Consider the following 12,352-nt stretch of genomic DNA (forward strand, 5'->3'; position numbering starts at 1 on the left):
ATATAGTTCATATAGGAAGGGCAAAAAAAATGTGTGTTTCTCTTACTTTATTTACAAATTTCAGAATAATAACTCAGCTCCTAGTGTCCCTCAAAGGCAACCAGATACTTATACATATATTTAAATATCACTGATTCAATTTCTTTGCTGGTCATCAGTCTGTTCAAGTTTTCTATTTCTTCTTGGTTCAGTTTTGGTAGTTTAGATGTTTACATATCATTAAGAATTCATGGATTTAAAATATTTTATGTATTTAAAAGTCTTGCCATTGTTATCCTTATTGAAACCCAAATCACTTAAAGTGATCTTTGTGACATTGGCTCCTGAGTTCTCTGACCCAGTGCTGATAGTTTTGGAGCACTTCCTTCCAAATATTCCTTTCTGTATCACAAGGTGTTCTTGCTAATCTTAGGTATACTTGGCTGGTGTTTAGTTAATGAGATTTTTAATGATGTTTTCCAGGTACTATAGTTTAACATTTAATATTTTTTGTTTTTTTTAATTTTTATAAAAATATTTTTTATGTTTATTGTTGAGAGACAGAGATTGAGAGTGAATGAGAGAGCACGTGAGTGGGGGAGGGGCAGAGAAAGAGAAAGACAGAGGATCTGAAGTAGGCTCTTCACCGACAGCAGTGAGCCCAATGTGGGACTGGATGCTTAACCAACTGAACCACCCACGTGCCCCTATAGTTTTTAATATTTAGAATGCAAATATTTTTGCCATAGTAAGTAGACTTAATTAAGGTTTAGTACATGAATAAAATTTATAGAGCACATTAGGTAAATCTCACATTTTATGGGTTAAAAGGAAGGAAACAGCATTCTTCTGAGAAAGTTGCAGATCTTTCTGGAATCAGGAAGATGATGTGATAAGTTCTGAATTCTTTTTGGAGACCAGATTTTGTGTTGTTCATTAAACTAGTAATAGAAATCATGAATTTAGGTTGGCCGTGAAGAGCTGAAGTGATGTGAAAAACAAGTTTATGTACTGCCCTTCCAGATTTAACTTTAGGCAACAAATTCACAAATTGAGGTAATGTATGAACAATTGGAAATAGAAATAACATTTTCTAAGTCATATGATGCAATAAGTAAAGTCACTACTAAATACAAAACTGGTCCCCCATGTTGGGAAATCAAGTAAATGTAACGAGTCTGTGCTAGAAAACTAACTGCTACCATCTGGTTCATAGGTGAACATTTTAATCCCCATGGATCAGCTCGAATAACAAAGAAAATGATATAACAGAGGCTGAGGAGAAGCAACTGCTGACTGGAAGATGATAGGAGGGGGTATAACAGACTTCTCGAGGTTACTGGTTCTTACACTCACAGAGTCTCATGTAGATTTTCTCCCTGAAAGTGTTCGCTCCCTGCAAGTGTTCGCGACCTCCTCAAGGATGTTACTCTATTACTCGTATGTAATAGAACAATCTTCCATTCTGTAAGAGAAAGAAATGTGTGCACTGTCTTTGTATTTCACTTTAACCAAAGATATCATAGACATTACTCTTAAGTAGTATCCGAAAGAAGACAGCTGAGAGAGCTGATAGAAGGGGAGACTATTTTCTCCCCAAACTCTTGGCTCTTTCCATCAAAACAATAGTATTTAGATAAAAGGGTTTCTGATGTGAAGTGGAAATAAGTCGATGTTGATAAAGATCGTAGCTGGAGCTGTTTAGAGGAGTCAACATCCCCTCGGCTGCACGAAAATATCAGCCTTAAAAATGTATTCGCCGTCGATTTCACAACATAATTCTGAGTTATTGAAGTTGCTTTAGCAGTCATCATTTTTCTTTGCCTTCCTAGGCTTATCAACGCTGCAGGCAGTGCTGGACTCCGCTGCTGAAAAGAAATGGCAGGTGACTGCTATCAATGTGGGAAACATTAACAATGACAAGAAAGATGAGACCTACCGATCACTTTTTCAAGATCTGGAATTAAAAAAGGAGCGACGTGTCATCCTGGACTGTGAACGGGATAAAGTAAATGACATTGTAGACCAGGTTAGCTATTCTCTGTTTTCTAATGGCACCAAATATAGAATATGCATGCAATGTCAGCATTTACAATGAGTCTTTGTGTGAGGTGCTTGAACAGCAGTTTTTACTTTATGGTTTATGTAGGATGCAGCACAGATCATCAATTAAATTATCTCCGGCTTCAGTTAGCAATAACAGATGGTCTTCAATAACGCTGACACTTCTAATCATTACATATATTCAATATGTAATTCCTGACTTTATATGATAAGCATTGCCTTAAACTTTGATATTTTTAGTTGGAAATTTAAAATTTAACTTGTTGAACTTTGTAGAGATAAAAGAAGTAGCCACATTAAGTGAAATTGAGCTACATGAATTCTTTGGCAAAACACGGAGTACTTCAAACATTAGGGTGTAGTATGGGACATTAAGTCTCTATTGTCTGGATGGCTCTTTGTCTTCAGAACAAACGTGTATATATTTTTCCAAGAATTATTTTTTCTTCCTAGTAGGCAGATTTTATATCACTATAAAACTATTAATCTATGAAATTAAAATATGTAGGAGAGTCATATTCAGTCTGTGTTTGCTGTCTGAGAAGTTTATTGGACATAGGATGTTTTATCTATGCTTACCACACTGCCTTGATTCCATTTAAGGTTTCTTGGGAAAGGGCAGCCAGGCAGTAATATCCTACTGATAAAAATAATATCCATTGTATCGTATAGAGAGGGTAAGTGACCAGGAATGTTGGTGAAGCAGCATCATGATTTACTAAGTTAAGGTTTGCTTCACTGAGTATCTGCTTCTTTTCCCAGCTTGTGTGTGTGTGTGTGTGTGTGTGTGTGTGTAGTAGCTGCTAAGGATAATATAGGATTAGGAGAAAAGTATGCAGTTAAGTGTGCATTTCTTGGCCCTTCCAGTCTTTGAGGAGACAATTAGATTCACTAATTTGTATAACACAAAGCATTTTGCAAACATAAATGTTGATGAAATCTTAATTGATATGTAATAACACAGGCCCTGAGACAAAGTGGTTTTCACATAAAATATTAAATAACTGGATAAAACTAACTTGTTATGAGAAAGGGCTAAATGTTATATGCCAGAGAGGTGAACATTTCAGTAGAAAACTCTTGATTCCTGTCTCAGGAGATGAAGTTAGGGTTGTTTTTAACCTGAAGGCCTCTTGTTCAAATGTGAACCTCAACAACTCATTTGAATTTCATAGGAGATTCTCATTAATACTGAATTTTAATAATAGTCATTAGTCTTTTGTTTAAAGAATTTATGTATTCATGACTCATCATAATAAATGTTGGTGAAATCCTTTTTGAAAACAATTCTTTCCAAAACTAGAAGAAAGAAACTGCAAGAAAGAAATTGGGAACATATAGAATGTAATGTTTTGAAACAAATATATGATGATTAAATAAATATCTATATGGACATCCATTCAAGATGTACAGAGATTTTGCACATCTATGTTATTTGAATTTTTATAAGACACTTTTGGATATATAAATGAGTATGTACAGTGGTTGATTGCATCATTAGCAAACATTTATCTATGTGTCTAGAATGAGAGATGCAAAGAAGGAAGAAAGAGTGGTATCTTGGGGCACCTGAGAGGCTCAGTAGGCCAAGCATTTGACTTTGGCTCAGATCATGATCTCATAGTTCGTGGGATCAAGTTCCACATCAGACTTTGCGCTGGCAGTGTGGAGCCTGCTTGGGATTCTTTCTCTCCCTCTCTCTCTCTGCCCCAATCCCCATTCTCTCTCTTTCTCAAAATTAATAAACTAAAAGAAAAAAAAAGAAAGAGTGGTATCTGTACCCCATGAACTTATTGTTTAGAGGTGAAGACAAATTTTACTTGTCATACTAGAGTATTACAGTTTATACAACAATGTGGCCTAAGAGTATGGAAGAGAAAACCGCTCTTAACTGTGGTAGGAGGATCGGTGAAGGGTTCACACACATACTGGCAGCATTTGTCTGGCTTGGGTTCATTCATTTATTCATTCAATACATTTCCTTGGGTGTCTAATGTTCGCCAGACGGGCACTGTGTAGATACAAGAAAGCAATGTTAAACAAAACAGGCAAAACCCTATTAAAGTGAATATTTATGATATATTTACAAAAATTAATGTATAATTATACTAATGGTATATATGATACATGAAAAGAACAGGATGTTATGAAAAGAACTACAGAAAAAATTTAGATTAGGAGATCATGGAATGCCTTCCAGGAAGACAGTTTACCAAGTGAAAAGTGAGGTTGAAGTCCATTTCTGGAAAAGGAAACACTACTTATTCACTCTACCAATACTTATAAGAGAACAGAGGTGATGAACCTTTATTTCATAATAGTTTAAAGTTAGAAAGAGAATCACTTTGTTGGTTATGAGTGTTTTATCATTCAATAAAACCATGGAGTTACTTATTTCTAATTGTGATTAGGTGGGAAAAGAACTCATCCATCAAAAAACATTAAGAAATCAATATAAATTTGCTATTATTAGTGTAATGCTAATGATTATTGTAAAGCAAAATTGTGAGTTAGTATGGCCAGCACTAATTCCTATGTAGAGGTAGGATTAGTAAATTCTTATCCCCTCCCCCTTTTTCTCAGTGAACACTGAACTCAAGTAAGGGCTACTGGTAGCACCATTTATACAATATTTTGTTTTGTTTTGTTTGTTCCCAAAAGAAAGACACGCAAGAGTCAAAAAGTAGAATGAACAGTAACAAGAATCAACAGATGTCAGTAGGAAATGTGAGGGATATAACTCAATTCAAGTGACACTAATTAATATATTTTTCATCCAGAAGGACGTCCTTTCTTTCAATACAGAGGGTTCAGTGGAAAAGGCAATTTAGTTTACCTAAAAAGAGGTTAAAAAAATAACACAAGCCCTAACTCCCTTCCAAATAGCTATCATGTAACCTCAAAGGGGCATTTGGTGGAATCCTTCCTAGGATTTGCCCTTGGTCTTTAAATAAATAAATTGCTTTGGAGCACCTGACTTTTTCTGGGATAAGAAAAGGTCAGAGAAGTCTACTCCCAGGAAGTAACATTGGGCTGAGATTCCTTGTGTTTGTGGCATTAATAAGACAAATGATATGGTAGCAGTAAGAGCTTTCCAAGCAGAGGAAACAGAATATATAAAGCCCTGAGGTGATGGCAAGACGTCCTTTGTGCACAAAAATACTTAAAAAGAGGGCCAAAGAGGCTCCAGTATAAAGGGTGGTAGAAGCCTCGAGAAGCTTGCAAGATCTCTGGCCTTTGCAGGATGAATTAAGGTTTTGGTCTCTTAATGCTGGAAGCAATGGGAAGCCACCAAAACTGTTTAATCAGGCAAATAAGCTCATGGTTTGAAGCCCAGGTAGTTCATGCTTTCCATTGATGTGACAGTTTTCTTAAAAATAAAATTTACATTTGTATATCTAAGTACTAGGACTACAGCATGGCCATTTTACCAGATTCTACTCTCTTTAATTGATATAGATCAGTGAAAAGTCACATTGATTTGGTAATGTCCCAAACTGTCGTGAGCATTACCAAAATGACCACTTGTCCATGATGTGTTTATCTCACCATTGATTTTTGACTTAGATTTGTAGAGAAATATTAGCTTCTCTGATACTTTGATGCCTCAAGCTGGAAATAATAATGTTCATTGGAACTAAATTATAAGCATTTCAAGATTCTTAAGATAGGAACATTATTTTGTATATCCAAAATTTTATTTACTTCTGTATATAGATACTTTTGTATTTACAAATATTTTATTTTATTTTATTTTAATATTTTTATTTATTTCTAGGAGAGAGAGAGACAGCGTGAGCAGGGAAGGGTCAGAGAAAGAGNGATCTTGTGATCTTATTTTCACTGTTGTCAAAACTGAGGTAATTACATTTGTTTAGTTATTGACTTCTTGAAAGATACCATTGATAAAGCACTCAAATGTATTGTTACCATTTTCCGAGAAAAATAGTCTCTGGACGTGATAATTATATCTAGTCAAATATGACTCATCATAGAATATCAGAAAACATAGTAGATAAAATTCCATTATTTTTCTCATTTAGATCTAAGTACCAATAATTTTGCATTTATATTATTTGCATTTATTAAATAATGGTTTCTTTTTTTGTTGTTAGGTTATTACCATTGGAAAACATGTTAAAGGTTACCATTATATCATTGCAAATCTGGTAAGTGAATTAACTGATATTTATTATTTTAATAAAGATGTTTATTAATTATAAAATAGTTGTGAATGATCAGCATTTATCAGTGTTATTTTTAAAAACATTTTGTTTATATTGATCAATTAGAAGTGACAATATTTTTCTGAATTCGTTATGCTTTAGATTTATTCCCTACTTTATATTTTCTAATAAATTTCCTATTATAAATTCTGTAAGAAATTAGAGAACAATATTTGACAAGTTTATAAATTGTCTTAAACATATTTAGCTATGGAAAAGTTTTTAAAAATATTTAAAGCTTAATTATTTAAATCTCCTCTTGTTTTTCATTGTCACTGTGTTTTATACAATATTTTCCTTTTGTTCATTCCTTTAAACTTTTTAGTATATATAATATTTGAAATAAATACACATTCGTGAGAATACCTCAGTGAAAAATTAAAGCTGGAAATGTCAAGAACATTAATATATTATATATTATTTATTTCTGATTATCTATTTACTGTATAAGCAACGCAATGAAATGGAATTTCTATAGCTGATGACATTTTCATTGGGATTTCTGTCAAATTATGATAATACTGAATATCCAAGTAGTTAATTGTATCTCCCTCTCTTAAATATAATCAGAGCCAATTTAGAATTATCATTAGACATTTTTTTTCAAATAGGTTTTAGATCAGCAGTAAAATGAGCTTAAGCCTTTATCATTGCAAATGTTTGTGTTCTTTACAGAAGTATGATCTTACTTGATTGAGAATACCATCTTCCCCAACCTCTGGAAAATAGTGAGGAAAGGAGGGAAAAAATAAGAGCTTATTCTAAATAGCATAATAGGGCTGTGAAAAGTTTTCATATCTGCACAAACATAGATTTGTTTCATGGTTTCTGAAATATCAGATTATTATATCAGAAAACATTATTTCTAATAACAATGGGAGGGAGAAAACACCTCACAACTGAGAAATACTGTTTTCACTAGAAGGTGGCCCTAGTGATTTAAAAATGTTAAATCTCAAACTTATATGCTGTTGCTAGAAGCTGGTTGTTGAGATAAAAATTTTGTTTGCCCATGAAATGGCCAACTACAATAAAATTCATCAGAACTTACCCATTAATATGCTATTACAGATCCCAAATGAATTCCCACCAGAGCAGCAAGGGTTAAAATAGATGAAACTCTGTATTCACTCTCTTTAGAACCACATTGTGTGCAGGGAACAGCCTGGACAGTTAGTCCCCTGTGTGAATTGTGCCATTTGATGAACAACACAGAGCCACATTGAAAGCCGTGATCTTTAAAAATGTCCAGATGGAGAAGATTATATTGGAACACTGAGAAATAATGACAGAAGGTGGCTCATCAATTTGAGAGTTGATATCTGATGCTATGAAAAAAGAAAGTAATATAGGAATGACCAAAGTAAAAGATTTAAAAAAAATCAAAAACAAGTTTATGCTGCTATCATACTTTTAGGGAGAAAAGTACCTAATACTTTATCTGAATTCTAATTTTGTGCCTCCTTTTCTGAATACTTGGTATCTTCACCATGTGTAACAACTAGTGAATTCATAAGTTCAAAGAATCTGAGGAAAGCTGTGGTTTCTGAGAATTGAGAAGACATTTGAAAATTTCACTGACATTTCCAAATTGAAGAATGCCATTCAGAGCGGAAGTGCTTTCATCTTCAGAATTCTTGATTGGAAATGTCCCCTTTTCCCTATCAGTGTGTGATGAGTGTTAAAGGTGGTAGTTACAAAAGATAGTAGAGCCCTCAGATACCATTATTGATTAAATTCCTCAGGAATTGTTGAATGCTTGATTAGGCTCCCACGACACAGATTGTGATTAAGTTCTTGATACAGCACTTAAGAGGATGATCTGTACATAATGTGATGACGAGTGGTCATAAAGGGATCTAGTTCTCATTTCCTCAACCCACAGATATGGACAAAAAGTATTGTCACCCACCCACCCCTCCCCGACTGCCTACCTTACAATGAAGCACATTCATCAGGGAGCCTCCTCCATGAATATGGAAATTCCAATAATTTTTTGTGTGTCTTACTCTTAAATAACCAAACAGAAATAGGCATTTGAGCATCATCTGGGCATGAAGGATGTAATACCAAACAGACAAATAAGAAAATAAATGGATAAATAAATAAAATAAACAAAAAAAGGCAGGCAGAAAACACAAGTGTTGAAAGTTGTAATGGATATCTGTAGAGAAATAAGAAAATATATATTATCCAAAAAGAAGAGAAAGAGTATGTTATGAAAAAAAAAACCCTCAGAGAATAAGAAAGAGTTATGGTATGCTAACTTTTTTTTTTTCTAAAATAACAAGTAAAATTATGTGACTGTGAAGATAAGGTTAAGAATAATCTTCCCGATTACGTAACAAAATGACAATACCATAATGAAGTGCAGGGGAACCTGTAAAGGGACTTAGACATTAAATCTAAAAGCTACAATGTGTTAATAATAGACATTCTGGAAAGATAGAGTAGGGAAAAAGAGAGGTAAGAAATTGTCAAAGAGCATTCAGAAAAATTCCCAGTACTGGATGACACAAATGTGCCCATTGAGTACAGAAAACAATGAACAAAACAAGACTTCTTTCATATTTCTAACAAGGTGTCATCATGAAATTTCAGGGAAAGATAGATCTTAAAGATTTCGGACAGGTGGGAAGTGGAGGTAGAGTACAAAGCAGGTCACTTACAAAAAATAAGTAGAAATAATGACATTATATTTTTCAATAGAAACAATAAAAGTCAGAGGAACAATGTTCTCAGATTACGAGAGTTTGAACTTAAAATTCTGTACCTAGCCAAATTACTAATCAAGTGTCAGAGCAAAACAAAGATATTTTGAGACATTCAGTGTTTCCAAAAATTGACCTCCAATGTGTCTCAGGAAACTATTGAGGGCTCTGGAAGAAGGGAATAAAACATAAAAGAATAGTAACCAAGGCAGCCAGATTCAGAACTAGTCAGAAACATGGTGAAGGGACAGTTTAGGGTAATATTGTGGAAAACCTGGAAAGAGGAGCCAATTCAGATCATAGTATTTAAGAAGTTCTCCTGTAAATTAAGTATTCAGGAAAAAAAACCCCGATTATTTGATTCTTTTGAAAATGTTATTTTAAAAAAGAAAACATGAAAAGTTCTTGTGTCAGGCAGAGAAGGACAAATATCATATGTTTGCACGTATAGGAGGATTAGGAGGAACTTGACGGAGGAACAAGGGGGAGAAGAAGGGCAGAAATGGTGGGGGAAAGGGAGAGAAGCAAACCATGAGAGACTCTTGAATGCTGACAAAAACTGAGGACTGATGGATGTGGGGGGGAGGAGGGATGGGCATGGAGGAGGACACTTGCGGGGATGAGCACTGAGTGTTATGTGGAAACTAATTTGACAATAAACTATTAAAAAAGAAAAGAAAAGAAAAGAAAAGTTCTTGTGGAGTAACCGGAAAAAAACCAAAGATAGGTATAAGAAAACTATGGTGGTGAAAAATAAAGCAATCATTAACGTGAGAATGAAATACTTTTCAAGAAGGAAAATGCAGCCCTATCACATTATTTAGTTTTGCTCTGAATAACAGAATTGCAAATATGAAAACCATGAACATGAAAATGGGTGAGGAGGTAAATGTGAATGAACTGCATACTCACCTGACATCAGCAAACACTCAATAAAAAATATCTAAAATGGATAAATTAAGAAAGCATATGTTGGGGTGCCTGGGTGACTCAGTTAAGCATCTGACTTCAGTTCGGGTCATGATCTCATGGTTTGCGGGCACAGCTCAGAACCTGGAGCCTGCTTTGGATTCTGTGTGTCTCACTCTTTCTGCCCCTCCGCCACTCGTACTTTGTCTCTCTCTCTCTCTCTCATAAATAAATAAGCATTAAAAATTTTTTTAAAAAGAAAACTTGTCATACAGAAATATGAAGATAAATATATTAAAATAAATTTATTGAAATTGGTTGTTTTGAATCAAAGCAGCTTAAATGGAACTGTAGATTTGATAAATAAAACCAGTTCTTATCCATGGAAGATTTCTCAATAAAATGGAGAACTTTTATGCAAGTGCAACCAATAAACATTCATTGACTGGGGTTCTACTATGATTCCAAGATTATAGTAGATACTGGTGCAGAGTACTGGCTGATAAATGCATGAAGCATTTCCTATAAGCTTTTGATCTCTCCTGTGCTCTTTGACATTTGTAAAACCACAATGTATAGGTTATTTTGTAAATGTTCTCTTTGATTCCTAATGGAAAGGCTGACATAAATGTGTTCTATGTCTAGGGCTTTACTGATGGAGACCTATTAAAAATTCAGTTTGGAGGTGCAAACGTCTCTGGATTTCAGATAGTGGACTATGATGATTCCCTGGTATCCAAATTTATAGAAAGATGGTCAACGCTGGAAGAAAAAGAATACCCTGGAGCACACACGACTACAATTAAGGTATGTATCTACCTGCCAGTATGTACATCTGCATCTGTGTCTATATATTTATATATCTACATCTGTATCTATAGCTACCTATATCTAACTGCTACAAGTAGCCTGTTCCTTGCAACACTCTAGGAAGATAAAAATCTCAATGTGCTCTAGTATTTAAAAAAAAATACAGTGCTTTATGCAATCAAACAGAGAATCTTTGAATTCTAAATGCAATGCACTGTTCTGATATGAGCACTGCCCAGATTCATCTTTTATTCTCCCCATGGAGACTTCACTTGTTTATTCAATGTATTTCATTATGCGTCCACCTGCATACATATATTTACCTCCAAATATTAAATGTTTCTGCTGTTGATAGGAAGTTTTTTATTTTTTCCTTCTGTTGGTCACCTTATTGAGAGCAGAGACAACAGTGGATCAAAGAGTGAGTGGAATTAGATGATCACATTCTTTATGAAACTAGATTTTATGAAAATTAAGAGCATGAGAGCATAAGGCAAAGCGTTTCAAAGGCATAGTGATTTTGTTTGCTGATTTGTGTATTATTAAGCAGATTGCATATCAATTAGTCAGGAACAGTGTTGTTTCATTTGCTCTCAGAGCTATGTTTATACATCAGAGAGAGGTTGTGGTGTTGTTTCTGCACATAGAAAGAAAACAGATATGAATGTTTGGCTTTAAATTTGCGATTGGCTGTGAAATTTGTCCTAGGTAAGGATTGAAGTTCTCTACTTTGGGGTATATAAATGGATCCTGTTAATTTTAACCTAATTCCAGAAAGCATCTCATAGAATGTTAAAGAATAACCCAGAAATTTTTCTCAAAACTAAGTGGCTTCTTGTTTTGTGACCTTGACTGATACTCCACATTTACACTGTTTGTACTAATCTTGTGGGCCTGTGTGCGTACCTTCATGTAGCAAGGCTGATGAGAAGGAAAATGGACACCTAGTCTTTTCATTGATGTCATGGTACATATCCACCTGTGCTGAGTAAAGGTCTGACTGCTGAACCTGGTTCTGTGGAATTGCAGGCTTACATCCATTTCAAGATGGTGCCCTTTTAGCTGTCTGATGAACATTGCATGTGGCATTCATCCGCAAAAATAAGTAACGTGCTCCTTTGGAATATTGTTAGTTATCATGTTCCTCCACTGCCGCCTACTGTGAGGAGGATGAAAGCAAAGTGAGATGATTATTGTGCCATGGACGTCCTATCATTATGGAAAGTCATGGGTCACGCATCAAAATGCAAGGCAAATTTGGGCATGAGAGATCTTTGGCAATGCATTCTGTTAACAGTTTTGCCAGATCCTAGCTCCAGATTTTGCTCTGTTGGAAGCTTGCTCCCTTCCTGCTGTAGTGTTTCCCTCTCTAGTGCTTTTCTTTCAGCTACTTCTGCCAAGTTCTGAGAGATCGTGATGGCCCTTCGGTGTGCAAAGAGCATACATAGGGCTATAAGCTAAAAAAATGTAGGCTCTGATGCAGTGTTTGACCCTAGTTAAAGATTCAACAACATTTACAAAGACAGCACAGCTTTGGACACATAGGCTTCCATAGGGGACATATTTTTTATGGCCTTTGAAGCTTGATAAAAATTAATCTGTGCATACAAAATGGCTTTGGGTAGGAGTTCATCTCAACACAGACATTGCTCA

At 34.8% G+C, this 12,352-nt stretch overlaps 1 protein-coding gene across 5 annotated transcripts in view; it reads left to right on the forward strand.

Annotated features, from left to right (window-relative positions):
* Positions 1–12,352, forward strand: part of GRIA2 (glutamate ionotropic receptor AMPA type subunit 2) — a 155,151-nt gene that overhangs the window by 90,103 nt on the left and 52,696 nt on the right. For all 5 annotated transcript variants that reach the window (XM_077753039.1, XM_077753036.1, XM_077753035.1 and 2 more), the window contains exons 4-6: positions 1,812–2,008; positions 6,159–6,212; positions 10,535–10,696. In XM_077753039.1, coding sequence (XP_077609165.1) covers positions 1,812–2,008; positions 6,159–6,212; positions 10,535–10,696 — 413 coding nt within the window. The remainder of the gene's footprint in view (positions 1–1,811; positions 2,009–6,158; positions 6,213–10,534; positions 10,697–12,352) is intronic.

This window comes from Crocuta crocuta, unplaced genomic scaffold (genome assembly GCF_008692635.1).
Source record: "Crocuta crocuta isolate KB4526 unplaced genomic scaffold, BGI_CrCroc_1.0 scaffold591, whole genome shotgun sequence".
Lineage (NCBI taxonomy): Eukaryota > Metazoa > Chordata > Mammalia > Carnivora > Hyaenidae > Crocuta > Crocuta crocuta.